This window comes from Biomphalaria glabrata, chromosome 9, assembly GCF_947242115.1.
Source record: "Biomphalaria glabrata chromosome 9, xgBioGlab47.1, whole genome shotgun sequence".
Lineage (NCBI taxonomy): Eukaryota > Metazoa > Mollusca > Gastropoda > Planorbidae > Biomphalaria > Biomphalaria glabrata.
Window position 1 is genome coordinate 6,661,914 of NC_074719.1, and position 17,662 is coordinate 6,679,575.

A 17,662-nucleotide genomic window follows, 5' to 3' on the forward strand; every position below is an offset into this window, starting at 1 on the left:
ATTGCTTTAAACGTGTATTTTTTGATACTCAGCTAAGAGTTTTATAGTTAAAAACCACATGCACATTGGCTGGAATGCTAGTAGTATTAACTCTATCTCTCCGTAATTTTTTCACGCGTTCAGAAGGAATTATTCATTTTTCTCATTTAAATTTCACTACCCTGCTAGGGTTAAACGTCAGAAAATGTTATAATTGGTAAAGATTAATGTATGCCCTTTATATATATATATATATATATATATATATATATATATATATATATATATATATATATATATATATATATATATATATAACACCAATTAAAGTTTATAAACTCATAAAATTAAGTTAATTTAATGGGGTCAAATCAACTATGGTATCGTCAATCAGGAGAGAAAGAGTTCAGCAAAGCTCTAAGAACAAATTCCAGCAATGGAGTATTACAAGAGATAAACAAAATGAGATTATTCTAGGTCGTCATCAGCTTGATAAAGTAAGATTATTCTAGGCCATCATCAGCTTGATAAAGTAAGAATTACATTTTTAAAAAAATACACATTTCTAAGACTTTCTCTTTGAAGGACCAATTTGTACAAATAATCCTTCTTCCCCAGTGCTATTAGAGCATGGAATGGGTTGCCTGAGCCAGCCAGGAAAACCAGTGATTTGGCAGAATTTGAGTCATCGGTTAATATGCATGACTGAATGCATGACGTGTAGGACGTAATCATCTTCTTTTTTGAAGTAACGTCTGTATTTTGTAAGATAAGATAAGATAACAAATGTTTAAATGTGTCAGTTAGACCCATTACAAAAAACAAAACAACACAAAAACAACTTTTCTAGGCTAGGTAACTTATTTGATTCATGTGTCGTATAGGCCTATAGGATAGTGAACATCTTCGACTCCTAATGTCTACGCCTATGCCACGGAACTTCTTTGACTCGTGAGTTGTTTATAGGCCAGGGAACCTCTTTGACTCATGAGTTGTTTATAGGCCAGGGAACTTTTACTCATGAGAGATTTATTTTTGTTTGTTATTCTTGTAGAGTGAAAATGTCAGTATAATGACCCAGAAAAAAATTGTTTTAATGTTCAACCTGTATCATTCAGTCAAATCAGCACATATTTTCACCTTTCACAATAACAATCGCATATAAAACTAGGTCAAAATCTACATTCCAAAAAAAAATAATAATAATAATCAGTGCAGAAGAACCGAAAAGAATGGGCCGTTTGGAGGACGCCAGACATCGCAACACAGTTGAAACAGGCAGCTATCTTACACCCCCCCCCCACACCCCCCACCTTTCTCTGGTCCTGGGTCTCTCAGAGACCGAAATAAAGTAGGACTAGACCGCAGTGTAACTATACTCTAGATTAGTCTAGATCTAGCAGACTATGCAAACTCATTGTGACCATACAAATCGAGAGATTAAAAAAAAAAAAAAAAAAGATTATTGAATCACGTGATCTGAGTGAGAGTGTTAACTTATAACACATGAGAGTTGAAAGTTTCAACCACAGACCTATATATACTATAAAGGTCAATGGTTTCAACGTTTGTGTCAAGTTTTTTTACTGGTGGACATTGCTCTTCAAGTAAGTCTATACCAAAACTTTAAAATTATATTTGTAATGCTTTCTTTGCATCTAAGTAACACATGATATGTACAATGCCCATAGATCTTAATTACTAGATCTATTGATGTAGACACTCAAAATTTGAGATTTACAGTGATCCATACAGATAGACATTAGCTAATGACACGTAACAATTTTTAATCAATCGAATATCTCATCTTGGCGCATCCTTTGTCTTTCGAGACAGAAGGAGCTATATATAGAGAGAATGATACGTAACTATTTTCAATCACTTCAATTTGAAATACTTAGATCCTTAAGAAGTGCATTTTGATTTTCAAGTATTGCAGCGCCGAGAAAGAAAGAAAAACACTGAATTTTACACATAAATGTTTACAAACATCGAAGTTAGGTTTAACCCATTAACACCTAAAACTTTAGTACTGCTGTAAACAGATTTTTTTTCTTTTTTGAAAATCAATTTCCTTCAATTTTCGTTGGTTTAAAACAATGAAAAGAATTATTGACTGGCTGCAGTGTACACTAGCAGGACATATTTTTTTTTACAATCTATAAGCTTAACAGTATAGCTTAAAACAACGAAAAACAAACATTAATCAAATTTATGCTATGTAGTTTATATTAAAGGGTTTTATTTACTATAATTTTACAAACAATATAGTAAGAGAAATGTCGAGTGCAACAGTATCGGGTAATAACCCAGAGATAGTAACATGGTCTAGTTTCTTCAACAACAAATTATAAAAGAATAATAGAGATATTTAAAGGTCGTGTTCATAAAAGAAATATCTGAAATGCGGTAAAAATACATTGACAATACTCTGTTATCAACCCTGTAATGATGGTATTCCAGCTAGATTAATCAAAGAACTAAGCAATGAGCTAGCATCAGTGTTCAAAATACTTTTTCAGGCATCACTTAACCATGGCAGAGTACCAAGGGACTGGAAAGAAGCTAAAGTCGCACCCCTATTTAAAAAAAGGAGACAAAATCTGACCCAGGAAACTACAGACCAGTATCACTAACCAGCATCACATGTAAAATCCTAGAACACATAATATGTAGTAACATAATAAACCACTTAGACAAACATAATGTCCTTACTCCATACCAACATGGCTTTAGGAAATATAGATCATGTGAAACACAACTAATAGGACTAATTGATGATTTTTCAAAAGGTTTAGATAATAATGATCAAATAGATGCTATCTTACTAGATTTTCCCAAGACTTTTGACAAAGCTCACCACCATAGTTTGCTTAAAAAATTAAAATATTTTGGTATTGATGGTTCGTTACATCATTGGATTCAGGATTTTCTAATAGGGATAGAACAAATTGTGATAATAAATGGGTCTAAATCAACACCAATAACAGTAAACTCAAGTGTCCCACAAGGAACACTCTTAATTCCACTACTATTTTAAATTTACATAAATGATATACCAAATTCCATTAGGGCCTACTTCAGGAACAAACGTAAGAGTGTTCGCAGACAATTGCATAATATAGAGAAAAATAAAAACAACACAAGAAACAGAAATTTTACCAAGAGAAGTATGTGTTTTATAACATTATGGTTTAATCATTGGGTTGAATGTTTTACGTCGTTCTGACTTATATCAGTTCATATTCTTAGTTCTCAACTCCAATGATTCTCTAAGCCTGCTCTTAGCCTAACTTGATTTGAAATGTCTCGCTACCCTTGAACTTTAACCTACATTGCAAAGCTTGATGATTGGAACACATTCGAAAAGGTGATAATGACACCTCTGCTCGTAGCGTGGTAAAGAATTAACATTTGGCTGAAATGTTCTCCTCTAGACCTCCCCTACCCACCATTAGGGTGATCTCGTTATGCCCAAAGTTATTTCCCTTTTTTCGGAATGGATAATCTGACACATGTGGGTTATATCTGACATATTGTGTCAACATGGACTGATTAGGTTATAAGCGGTTGATAAATGTCTATCATTTACAACATCTATAAACAGCCAATTCTTATTCGTTATGCAGTCTTCTCGTGGTAATAAAAAACAAGAGTCATGCAATGTTATGTTTTGTAAAGTGTCATATTATTCCCAAATACGATTCTAACTACTTTTAGAGCCTATTAGGGGATGTTCAAATTTAGACCATGGAACTATTCAGATACCAAAGTATTATGATTGGGCATGTTTCTCGAAAACGGCTCTAACAAATTTCTTAAAAATTTGACAGTTGATGTAGGGCCTATATCGTTGGGGGACAAATAATACAAGCTACATATACATTGACCACATTGGGAAATCTCGTGTTTGATCGTTATAATTTAAAGTTTGGCTAGAGGTCTACAATATATTTATATATATATATATATAGCCACGGACCACTCCCATTTTTTCTTACTTCTAACAATATAATGGACCCCACCCCCTTCCTTTTTTTCTTACTTATACACGTACACATTTAAACGTTCCTCCATACATTCCTTAGGTCAACTAATTCTAGTCACTTTTACGTTGCGTTGGACCAGCTTGTCAATTGATGGACCGCTTCTCCCCCCCCCTCTAGCTCTCTTACATTACAAATAGGGCCTAAGTCTTATTTACACCATATGACCAGGCTTCTGCTTCTCAGGTCTTATTCAAAATATTTCATAGGCTCTAGAGTAATTTTTTTTTTGGCCTGGGTCCTTTTTTTGTTGTTATATCCTGTAAATGCTCACATAATACTTTAGCCGTACAATGGTCCGCTTTAAATCGCCCTCCCAAATACACCCACTTCTGGCCTGTTGAACCTTATATCACTTTCTCTCCCCCACCCCCCCCCCCATTTTTTCGTTCCAATAATCAAAGACGAGTTTTATTAATGTTACTAAAAAATACTCACAAAAAGTAAAGTGCTTAAAAGCTGAAGTATATTCTTGTACTTTTCAATAGTTCTATAAAAAAAAAGTTTAGATCTTGATCAGGGGTTCTCAACCTGTGGGTCGAGACCCCCTTGGGGGTCGATTGACGATTAGCCAGGGGTCGTCTAAGACCATCGAAACTATGGATTGTTATTGTCTACTCTCCTAGTGCTGCATCTGTGTGTCGGGGGAGGGGGGTCGCGGCAGAGTGGGGGAATGTAAAAAGGTGTCGCCGAGCATAAAAGGTTGAGAACCGCTGATCTAGATTAATATGCCTCGTATTGGCTGTCAGAATTTGTTGGATTTCTAATTTCAGATCTATAATACATGTCCATCTAGATCTAAACATTCATTATAAATTACAGACGTTTATCAGAACAGAAAATAATCTAGTCGTATTTAATAGTACTTCAGATGAAGATTGTCATAATAAAATAGTACTTCAGATAAAGGTTGTCATAATAGTATAGTAATTCAGATGAAGATTGGCGTAATAGTATAGTACTTCAGATGAAGATTGTCATAATAAAATAGTACTTCAGATCAAGATTTGCGGTAATAAAATAGTACTTCAGATGAAGATTGTCATAATAAATTAGTACTTCAGATGAAGATTGTCATAATAAATTAGTACTTCAGATCAAGATTGCGGTAATAAAATAGTACTTCAGATGAAGATTGTCATAATAAATTAGTAACTCAGATGAAGATTGGCGTAATAAAATAGTAGATGAAGATTGTCATAATAAATTAGTACTTCAGATCAAGATTGTGGTAATAAAATAGTACTTCAGATCAAGATTGTGGTAATAAAATAGTACTTCAGATCAAGATTGTGGTAATAAAATAGTACTTCAGATCAAGATTGTGGTAATAAAATAGTACTTCAGATCAAGATTGTGGTAATAAAATAGTACTTCAGATCAAGATTGTGGTAATAAATTAGTACTTCAGATGAAGATTGTCATAATAAAATAGTACTTCAGATGAAGATTGCGGTAATAAATTAGTACTTCAGATGAAGATTGTCATAATAAAATAGTACTTCAGATAAAGGTTGTCATAATAAAATAGTACTTCAGATGAAGATTGCGGTAATAAATTAGTACTTCAGATGAAGATTGTCATAATAAAATAGTACTTCAGATGAAGATTGCGGTAATAAATTAGTACTTCAGATGAAGATTGTCGTAATAAAATAGTACTTCAGATGAATTTGTCCTTGGAAACACACACACACACAGAGTCCATAACACTGCTTAAAAGTGATGTCAATAAAATAATAGCACACTGATAACTGTTTTTGTAAGTGACAGTTACTTGGTTACGACATTTGATTCAAACATCTTTGACACAATGTAGTATTCAGTTCTTACTACTAGCTTCTGACATTCTCTCTTCATGGGCGCACACTTAAAAAAACAACTAGAAAAACATTGAAAGTACTTTTTGAAAACGACCACATACCTCCTTTATACAAGCGATTGTTTTGATCTTAACTCTTTCTCTCCTAATTAACGATATCACCGTTGCTTTTACCTCATTAAATCAAATTAATGTTTCGGTTTTATTATTTGTGTTACCCGGTATATAAAAAGAGCATGCATTCTCCTATAATGCTATACCAAAAGAATTTTTTTTCTGATTACAAACAAAAATGTTATTGAAAGTTTAATCCTAACAGGGTAGAATGTACAGATGAGAAAAATTAACAATTCTGTCAGAACGTAGAAAAATAATAACGGAGATAAAGAGTTAATAACTAATAAATGCTAGATTTGTAAAAAAAAGAAAAGAATGGAACGCCATAGTGCTTTCAATAAGGCGATAGTCCTATCAAACCCGTTGTTGGATCTAGATCTAGACCTAGTTCTCTAGCCGAGTTTAAATTTTTTTTTTACTTTGAAAAATGATAACCGTCAACGAGCCAGCTAGCTAGTAATTCTTTTCTCCACGGTATACATCAAAATCGCTCGTACAAATGTCATAAGGTCAGCGGTGTCAAGGAGGTATTGTCTTTTTCAAATAGCATACGTTTTCTTATGTTTATTTTGCTTGTTTATTATTATCAAAAAATATTGTATGACAAGGAAACACAGGCGTCAAGATAATGGCCAGTAACACAATTGAGTCGGTCAAAGAATATTATGGCAAAAGTCTGAAGAAGACAGAGGATTTGAAGACTGGAGCCTGCACAGCTCAGAAAGGAAAATTTCCAAACTACGTACTCAAGATCAGAGAACTCGTTCATGACGATGTGAAAACTAAGTAAGAGTTATTGTTATTGTTTATTATATGAATTGTAATTTCAACTTCCCCAAATATCGGTGAGTCACCGAGTTCCTCTTATTGTGAAACATTGACATTTTTGTGACACGTTGACTTTATTTTGACACACTGACCTTGTTTTGAATCACAGACCTTATTGTAACACATGTACCTTATTGTGACACATGGACCTTATTGTGACACATGGACATTATTGCAAAACACTGACCTTATTGTGAAACAATGACCTTATTGTGAAACACTGATTTTTTTTGAAACAATGACTTTGTTATGAAACACCGACTTTATTGTGAAACGCTGACCTTTTTGCGACACAATGTTAGGTAAAACTAATAATAACTAAGACTAAGAATGTTGATCTTTTGTCTACAACAGGTACTACGGCTGTGGTCCAGTGTTTCCGCCGGGACTGCAAGATGCCACAGTTCTTGACTTAGGCTCTGGAAGTGGACAAGACTGTTACATCCTTAGTAAACTTGTGGGGTCAGAAGGTCAAGTAGTAGGACTGGACATGACAGATGAGCAGGTCAACTTTTTTTTTTTTGGGTGGGGGGCATATTAAAATATATCCGAAAATTAAATGTTTTCTTCAGAAAAATTGCGATCTTTACTTGAGCAGAAAAAGTTGCAGTTGCTAATAAAAGTATTACAACTTACGAAAGCCCATCAATAAATATTAGAATAATATAGTCACTTGTAAACCTTAGTTCACCTGTTGTTCACGAAATAATTAGTAATAATTATTATAAATACCTGAGATGAACTCCAATTGATGGTTAGGCTGGGAGGATATTATAAATACCAGAAACTGGTAGTTATAATTATAAAACATGATAATTTATACTCTCCCAAACCTGAATATATTAATTTTTTTTTATTATTTATATTAAGAACATTCACTGTATGAAGATTGGAGAGCGTTGATAAACAAAGTATTTTAATTTTAATAAACCATATAGTAATTTTTGTTAACTTTCAGAAGTGTGGATTCAAATTTCTAAACTCTTTTCCATGTAGCACACAGTACATTGCATTATTTGTTTCGCTTACATTTAGCGCACAGTTATTTAGCTGTTTGGTTAGCGTGTAGCACACAGTACATTGCATTAATTGTTTCTCTTACATTTAGCGCACAGTTATTTAGCTGTTTGGTTAGCGTGTAGCACACAGTACATTGCATTATTTGTTTCTCTTACATTTAGCGCACAGTTATTTAGCTGTTTGGTTAGCGTGTAGCACACAGTACATTGCATTAATTGTTTCTCTTACATTTAGCGCACAGTTATTTAGCTGTTTGGTTAGCGTGTAGCACACAGTACATTGCATTAATTGTTTCTCTTACATTTAGCGCACAGTTATTTAGCTGTTTGGTTAGCGTGTAGCACACAGTGCATTGCATTAATTGTTTCGCTTACATTTAGCGCACAGTTATTTAGCTGTTTGGTTAGCGTGTAGCACACAGTGCATTGCATTATTTGTTTCTCTTACATTTAGCGCACAGTTATTTAGCTGTTTGGTTAGCGTGTAGCACACAGTACATTGCATTAATTGTTTCTCTTACATTTAGCGCACAGTTATTTAGCTGTTTGGTTAGCGTGTAGCACACAGTGCATTGCATTATTTGTTTCGCTTACATTTAGCGCACAGTTATTTAGCTGTTTGGTTAGCGTGTAGCACACAGTACATTGCATTAATTGTTTCGCTTACATTTAGCGCACAGTTATTTAGCTGTTTGGTTAGCGTGTAGCACACAGTGCATTGCATTATTTGTTTCGCTTACATTTAGCGCACAGTTATTTAGCTGTTTGGTTAGCGTGTAGCACACAGTGCATTGCATTAATTGTTTCTCTTACATTTAGCGCACAGTTATTTAGCTGTTTGGTTAGCGTGTAGCACACAGTGCATTGCATTATTTAATTGTTTTGTTTACATTATTAATTGTTTCGTTTATCTATTTCGAAATCTCTCATTTTCATACGTTTTTTCTTTTTTAAAGATTACATTTTAACGCTACCACCTTTCTTTATATCGTTCTTTCTTTATATCGTTCTGTCTTCTTTTTTCTTATAATGTAATTCTTTGTTTAAAGAGCGTTAAAGGTATCTTTAAAATCAAAGTGCCGATAAGCATATGGACATGCAAAGCGGAAATTCCCTATAATCATATCATATGCCCATGTGGAGGGACACCAGAAAATGCTGACCATATCCTTCAAAACTGATCTCTTTACCATGAGGCCCATACAAGACACTGGCCCCAAAACACCCCAATGGAAAGAAAACTATATGGAGAGCTCCCTGATCTATGGGCTATGTTACAGTTCATCTCATTAATTGGAAGAAATATATTGGTAAAGGATGTATCCTGTTAAGCTTTGAAACTCTTTGCATAATATATTGAAGGTTTTGAAAAAAAAAATTTCACATGTCCTGCGATGATATTTAACTTTATGTAATATTTTGGTTATTGTTATGCTGTATTTTATTTTATTATTATGTTATAGCTCAACATAGCCAACCAATATATTGACTTCCATACCAAACTGTTTGAGTATTCAAAGCCGAATGTTAGCTTTGTAAAAGGCTATTTGGAGTCCATGGAAGAGGCTGGTATAGAGAGCAACACCTTTGATGTTGTCGTGTGAGTTTATTGGAATCTTTGCTTAGATCAATTCTGGGTTGATTTATAGTTTAGAGCTATTCCAATATGCAGATAATTATAGCAATGTGCATTTATCTTATAAAATACAGACGTTACATCAAAAAATAAGATGATTACGTCCTACGCGTGTTCCTAGGTCAATCTAGTCATACATTTAAACAATGACTTAAATTCTGCCAAGTCATTGGTTTTCAAGGCTGGCTCAGGCAACCCATTCCATGCTTTAATAGCAATAGGGAAGAAGGAATATGTTTATTACTATGTTACAGCTCAACATATCCAACCAATATATTGACTTCCTTTTCAAGCTGTTTGAATCTTCAAAGCTTACATATTCTAATATCAGTCATATTCATATTAAAGTCTCTCCCCCCCCCCCCTCAAGATGAAACTTTTATTAATAAAGTGTTTTGTAAGGATCCTGTAATTTTAATGCATGTGTTAATTTTATTGAGTCCAAAGTCTAGCAATAGATTTGTGATTCGTTTCATTTTATGTTCCACGCACCTCTTCGGCATTGAATAGTATTACGTCATAGTCTAAGCCTCCTACAAAATGGATTTGAACAAGCAGGATTTAAACTGGGGACCATCGTAACGACCAAGCAGCCATCTGTTTTAATCAATATGATACTTGTAAAATGTTTTCTTTTCCATGTTTCGGATGTTCCTTCATAATTTACTTCCTAGTCCTAACCTCGGAGGCGCGGTAGCTGAGCGGTAAAACGCTTGCCTTCCGAACCGGGGACCGGGGTTCGTATCCTGGTGAACACTGGTATTTTTAATTTCGGGTTCTTCGGGCGCCTCTGAGTCCACCCAGCTCTAATGGGTACCTGACTTTAGTTAGGGAAAAGTAAAGGCGGTTGGTCGTTGTGATGGCCACATGACACCCTTGTTAACCGTAGGCCACAGAAACAGATGACCTTTACATCAAGGTCTGAAAGGGGAACTTTACTTTACTACTTATTCCAAACCTCTCGCAGGACGACGGGGGATGGGAGCGGGCAGGGTTTGAACAGGATGGTCAGCAACAATCACTGGAACCACTTGCAGACGTGACACGTGATGTCTGAACTCTTCAATGTAAAAACGACGTTTATTTACATGACAATACCGTCAGACTATTGGTTGACCTCCTTGACCTCCCATTCCAGCGCACAGCTTCCCATAAAAAGTCTTTTGGGAAGCGATTTTCAGACATACAAACTACATGTCCAGCACATTATAGTTGGGATCTTTGTGCTCTGTTATGGATTTTTGTTTATTTGTGACGTGTGCAAAGTTTAAAGTCAATCGGAATCCCGTTACTGTAGAGTTTAGATTGTGGCTAGGGAGTTAATGTCATTAGGTCAACATCTAAAATTACTAAGAAGTGCGATCCAAATATTGAAAGCATCACACTATGCCGGGTCTCCCTCCAATTTCTAGTTAATGTTTACTACTGCAGTGTGCACTCTAAGTTTTGGCGATAAGTTCAATGAAGTAAGATTTTTTTCCTCTAAATCTTAAAACATGGGGTTATGACAGCTAAGAAGAAAGTGGTTATATCAGTTGTATATAGAAAGTTACGTTGTGAGACTAATCAAGCAAGGTTTCCTATACTCCTGCAGGTCTAACTGTGTTATTAATTTATGTCAAGACAAAGCTAAAGTGTTGAAAGAGGCTTTGCGTGTGCTTAAGGTAATGTGTATTGTGTATATATATAATAGTAATTTGCTGAACACTGATTAGAGTTTGTGATGTAATGTACGAGTTCTTATCTTATAATTACAGAGGTTTCTTCAAAAGAAAATATAATTACCTTCTACGCGTGTGTCAATGTGTCACACAACTCTCAATGTGTCACACAACTCTCAATGTGTCACACAACTCTCAATGTGCCACACAATTCTCAATGTGCCACACAACTCTCAATGTGTCACACAACTCTCAATGTGTCACACAACTCTCAATGTGCCACACAACTCTCAATGTGTCGCACAACTCTCAATGTGCCACACAACTCTCAATGTGCCACACAACTCTCAATGTGTCACACAACTATCAGTGTGTCACACAACTCTCAATGTGCCACACAACTCATGCATATTAATTAGTGACTTAAATTCTGCAAAGTCGCTGGTTTCCCTGGCTGATTTAGATTTCTAGAGAAATGAAACATTATGTCTTGACCAATAATCAAAAGTCTTTTTTACATAGCTTATACCAACAACTCTTTTGAATTCTGATCGCCTTGGAAACTATTCACGATTTTTTAAAAATTGCTTTGAAAATAAAATATACAGCGTCTCTTTCCGTGCTTATTAATACAATCAATGCTTAATTTTTTTTCTTCTAGGAAGGTGGCGAGTTATATTTTAGTGATATTTATGGAGACCAACATTTGCCAGAGAATCTTAAAGACAATGAAGAACTTTGGTGTAAGCTGACAGTTTAAGTTCTAGAAGTGTGTGCGTAATAATGCGAAACAAAATATTAATGCGAAATAAAATAATGATGTGAAACAAAAAAAATAGTGCGAAACAAAATAATAATGCGAAATAAAATAATGATGTGAAACAAAAAAATAATGCGAAACAAAATAATAATGCGAAATAAAATAATGATGTGAAACAAAAAAAATAGTGCGAAACAAAATAATAATGCGAAATAAAATAATGAAAAACAAAATAATGATTTTAAAAAATGTGATGTTACCGGTACCTAGATATTTTGCAGCTTGGAAGCTGAGTTTCAAACATAGAGGTCGCGACTTCTAATTCCAATGAAACTACAAATTAAATTTGGAAATGTTATGAATTCCAGGGTCAACATAGCTCTGACATTGGTCCCTTAAGAAATAAAGCTTGATCTTTGTGATGATCTGACCAAAGTAACAGATCTGCATTCATACAACACCTTGCCCTTGGTGATGTGTGTGTGTGTCTGTGTGTGTCTGTGAAGGCGTATTCGAATATGGCTATGAGAACGTTGAGTTGACTTATTCTGATCGACAGACGAGTTCAGTCCCTTTTTATTGATGAGCATATCTAGCAGTTATTAAGAACAGCATTTAATTACCAATTCGAAAGGATCAATTTTTTGTCAAAACTAGTGCTGACTTTAGCTATTATTCAACGTGTTGTTTCTGTAACTAGTTTACAGTGGTCCTCCAGATTTATAGCTCATCACATCTTGGATCAAACTTTCCGTAGGATGTCAGGGGATAGTCACAGCCAGTATTTGAACCCGGGACCATCGGATCAACAGTCCAGAGCGCATACCGCACGACTAGGCAGGCACCCTGTTATCATTCACTATGTGCGATACACTGTAAACAGCCAAACACCTGCTCTGTTGCTTGTAGTTTTAGGTTATAAATTATACTGTCTCTTCATGTAGGTGTACGTCTTATCTTATCTTATCTAATATAATACAGAGGTAACTTCAAAAAAGAAGATGATTACGTCCTACGCGTCATGCATTTAGTCATTGTTCAAAGGTATTCTAAAAAAAAACTACGTAATTTAGTAACTAATGTCTTATACAAGGTTTTCTGTTAGTAGTAATTCTAGTTTATTCCATTAAAATAGCCGAAACAAAACAAATTTTAGCTAATAATTTAAACAATTTTCATTGTTCTTTAATATTGTGCATTGTAAAAAAATAATAATAACAGGTGAAGGTTTCACCGGAGCACTACATTGGAAAGATTTGCATCGACTAGCTAAAGAAATAGGATTCAGTTCCCCGCGTCTAGTCACTGCCGGACTGTTTCCTGTACAAGATGAGCGCTTCAAACAGTTTCTAGGTATCATGTTTTTTATTCTTGTTTAAACACCTAAACAGCTTCTAGGTATCATGTTTTTTATTCATGTTTAAACACCTAAACAGCTTCTATGTATCATGTTTTTTATTTATGTTTAAACACCTAAACAGCTTTTCTTAGAGTAGAATCAAATAAGGGCCATGATGGAGTTATTTAATAAATAATAATTTATTTTCTAGAGCGCAAACAAACCAAATGTAGGCTCAAGGCGCTGTGATAACATTACAAACTTAAACACGAGATCTAAATAGGACAAACTAATCTAAATAAGTTTTGAACAGATAGGTCTTACTGTTCTTGAATGTAGTGTAACATGTCTGTCTGAGATCAACGTGGAGTGAGTTCCAAAACCTTTGGTCCGTGTACTGAAACAGCCCGCAGACCGTAGCTTTTGAGGGGGTAGCGTGGCACTACTAAAAGCTTTGAGTCCGTGGAGCGCAGGGCTCTCTGGGGAACATATGGAGGGATCAGTTCGCTGAGGTACAAGGGCATTTCTTTATTATACATACACTGATGACAAAGTGTGGCCATCTTGTAGTCAATTGTTGTATTCACAGGAAGCCAATGAAGTGTGCACAAGAGAGTAGTAGCAGAATCGTTTAATTTACATGTACATTTAACTAAAAATAAAAAGGGCCTACATTACTTCTATTATAATTGCAACGCTCATGCATATGTTTTTACAGCTTGTGCTTTTTAGTTTTAGTGGGTTTTTTTTAAATATATGTAATACAGCACTAAATTAAGCCTTGTCCTGTCTCCATTGTTTTTTTTAACATATTTTCTTAATATTTAACTTTCTTATAGAATTGTCAGAATACGTTGCATTAAAACGGATCGCCTAAAATATTGTTGTAACTCTAGGGCAGGCAACTCAATGAAAAGGCAGGCAACTCAACACAGTTTAACAGGAAATAAATAGTTGTGTTTATTCACTAGGGCAAACACATAACATCCTTCAGCTTCCTCAGAGTCTTACTACTAAGTATACCAGTCCTTTGCTACTTAACCCGAATGTGGACCAACGACAGCCTTCCCCGCTTCGCTCCAGGTCCCTACTACAACCTTTAGGCAGCACAAAAGTTGGCCTCTTATTTTCCCAAACATTCAGACTCTTCACAGTTCCTGATGCACTGTTCTTCTCTCCATTCTAGTGTCTTCCTGTTTACGTTCAACAGTGCGCTAGTGCGCATCTCAAGCACTGGTGCAAGGCAGGGTTACAACAATAGATTTAAACTGCTAAGTGTGGATTAATAGAATGAACTAATTGTGCGCGTACTGTTTCTCTTTAAGGGAATGTTCTGTAAGTGGTTTGATATCTTCAGGTGACGCGCAGTTTGTCTCCGCCACCTACAGACTGTTCAAGCTTCCTCGAGACTTAAGGGAGACTACCACTGTGGTCTACAATGGAGGTGTGCAAGGATACGAGGAGGAGTTACCTTTTGATTATGCCATTACATTCAAGGTCTAGCACTTTCTTTTTTCCTTTTAATAAATTGTATGTTATTTGAATACAATGCTACAGGTAACGGGTGCTTTTAGCTGTAATCATATGCTAAGTTAGATCACACGAGAAATAGGCTATACCGTATTAAGTCTTTTTGTATCGAAGTTTCAACTAACTCTCAGAAGACTAAACCCACATTATGTATTCCTTATAAATTATATATGTGATTTTTTTTAGAAAGTAATTTTATTTTTTTAAAGGAACTTATATAATTTATAAGATAAAAAAGATTTATAACAAACCAATAAAACTTGATTTTATCATCTTGTTTCTGTTCTATACAATGTTCAAGAAAGTCAAAGCCCGGGTACGCTGTTCTGCCTCATCGTGGCACCCGGGTGGAAACGGTTACTTGAGGGGGTAAGTAGGCTAAATGAATGACAACACAAAACTCTCTTGGGGATGCCCACGGGTAGACGAGAGTCCACCTCTTGCACGGGCGGAGTTGCAAAAGAGTCCCCACGAACCTGTCACAAATCCATGCACCGTTCCTCATGGGACTGTTACATGAATGGCGAGTCCCCCACGGTTAGCTTGGTATAGCGAAGGAAAATGGCGGAGGCTCCCGGTGCCCTCGGCCTTCGGCCATGACCAGCCAAGCATGCGTCCGGGATGCCAAAGGCATTAGAAACAGCAATGCTTTACATAGGCATTGACTCGAGTCTCTCCTAGACAGAACGGTGGTTCAGACAGTTTTTTTTTTTTTACTGTTTGACGCTCAAACAGGTTTTTTTTTTCAAAATTAGAGCTCTATAAGCTCTTGGACGATCAACAAGAAAGTCAAAGTAAATAAAATATATTTTGTCTCTTCTAGAAAGGTGAAGAATGTCACGTCAAAGCGGAACTTGCTACCATCTTGAAATCTTCAAGGTATAGCAAATATTTCAATTTTACAGCCGGGCAGAATGGACCATGCAAATGTTCCAACTTGGTTAGTATAGGGAATTGTTTCATTTCTTTTAAAAATAGTTATTTGAATACATCTTTTTTTAATGTAAATCATCAGTTTCCTGTAATATATTTAAAACTACAGTTTGAAGACTACAGTGTCACTATTGCATTTGATACCTCTCACTAAGTCTGTAAGACCGTTGAGGCACCACACAAGATCTGTTGACCGTCTTTCTCCATTCCTCTCTGTCTTTTCCCATGGATAGAATTTTTTACCTGTACGGTGTAGATAAGATTTGTGCGGAAAGTGTTGAGCCATCTCTAAATCAGATGATCCTTTTCAAGACACGACACAAAGTCCTTGACTTGGAAGTTATATGGAGCTTTAGATTCATCAAGTGTTCTATCTGGCTAGTTAACAACCAAACAATGTCAAGTAAACAGTAGAATGAGCTGACGAATGTCTTCAAACTGTATACGTTCGCACTGTAACTGAACATAAAGTATATAATTGATCTAATTAATCTTGTACTATATCGCACGTTGGCCAAAATAATTAGATTAATCTTTCATGTTTTAATGTATTGTCAACTACACTACTCGATGTTTCAGAGATGACATTCTATAGCCTTACAGTTTTTCACTTTGCATTAATCTTACAAAGTCATCTCTTCACTTTGCATTAATCTCACAAAGTCATCTCTTCACTTTGCATTAATCTCACAAAGACTCTTCTTCACTTTGCATTTATCTCACGGAATATATTCTTCACTTTGCATTAATCTCATAAAGACCTCTCTTCACTTTGCATTAATCTCACAGAAATTTTTCTTCACTTTGCATTAATCTCACAAAGACTTTTCTTCACTTTGCATTTATCTCACAAAGACTTTTCGTTCTACTCAAACAGGAAAAAAATCCATTTGAATTTTGTAAGATGCAAATTGAAGAGAAATCTTGTTGCTGAATGAAGGATATAATCATGGAACTATACATAATGATTTCATCTTGTTTATTTTTGTCATTACTTCTATGTATTTACAAGAGCGATACGCTTACTAGTTAGCTTACTATGAGGTACATATTATTTCTATACATTGTTCAATTTTTTAAAATAAAGGTCATTCCATAAAATAAATATTTATAGTTGGACTCTTGAGTATCAATGTAAATGTTAATTGACTTCTTTGCTTTGTATATGTCTGTTGTTTAAATTGGCTTTCTCTAATTGTTTGTTCTCTAATATCTGCTACCATACAATTTTTTTTCTACTATGACTTTGTTCGTAATTGTGTATTTAGGCTAACATTATATTATATTAAAGAATGTTTCTTATTGTATTGTTCTTGTTTTGTTTTACATGTTAGAGATGTTCCTTCACATTTAAAGACAATTACATTCTAGCCCTAAACTCCCGCAGGACGGCGGGGGATGCAATCGTGCAGGTTTTGAAACCAGGACTAACCCTAACCCTGAGACCTTGCAAAGTGCATACAACACAACCAGGCTGCCCATTTAGTTAATACCTATTGAAGATTGCTAACGTGTTTTTCAAACTCTGGAATCTTCCAGTGATAGAGCTTGTAAAATTGTCCCGTACAGAGACAGAGTAGTGTATCGTAATAACTCTCTTACTTATAGTTATTCATAAACTCTTCCACCACACCAGAAGAACGGAAGAAAAACATCTTCAGATAGAGAATTCGGCATACTGTCTGACATATAGAATAGAGAATATGAAAACTACTATCAATGTGAAATATTCTGAAGTAAGTTCTATTTACTACTTAGTAAGAATAAATTATTCGTGTTACAAATTTGCGAAGCCATATACTTTATAGAGAGGGCGCGGTTGAGTGGTTAAGCACTTGGCTTCCTAACCTGGGGCCCTGGGTTCGAATCACGATTTCGAGTAACGGGATTTTTAAAGCGCTCCTGAGTCCACTCAGCACTGTTATAACCTTGCCATACACACCGGCATCCTAGATAATGCAGAATGTGCGCACTGCCAGACACCAGACTGAG

The 17,662-nt window shown here is 35.2% G+C and overlaps 1 protein-coding gene across 1 annotated transcript; it reads left to right on the plus strand.

Annotated features, from left to right (window-relative positions):
* Positions 1-1,441: 1,441 nt before the first annotated feature.
* On the plus strand, positions 1,442-16,977 carry LOC106071078 (arsenite methyltransferase-like). The gene is made up of 10 exons (XM_056042866.1): positions 1,442-1,586; positions 6,573-6,750; positions 7,147-7,297; positions 9,275-9,411; positions 11,042-11,111; positions 11,770-11,851; positions 13,090-13,221; positions 14,565-14,704; positions 15,561-15,677; positions 16,548-16,977. Exons 1-10 carry the CDS (start codon positions 1,535-1,537, stop codon positions 16,602-16,604), a joined length of 1,116 nt encoding a protein of 371 aa, XP_055898841.1. The 5' UTR covers positions 1,442-1,534; the 3' UTR covers positions 16,605-16,977.
* The last annotated feature ends 685 nt before the right edge of the window (positions 16,978-17,662 follow it).

What these genes read in the sequence shown, in the direction of transcription:
- LOC106071078 (XM_056042866.1), top strand. Translation starts at nt 1,535, where the DNA reads ATGGTTTCAACGTTTGTGTCAAGTTTTTTTACTGGTGGACATTGCTCT. An exon ending in AGGCTTTGCGTGTGCTTAAG is followed by an intron (nt 11,112 to 11,769) that starts GTAATGTGTATT and finishes TTTTTCTTCTAG; the next exon opens with GAAGGTGGCGAGTTATATTT. An exon ending in AGACAATGAAGAACTTTGGT is followed by an intron (nt 11,852 to 13,089) that starts GTAAGCTGACAG and finishes TAATAATAACAG; the next exon opens with GTGAAGGTTTCACCGGAGCA.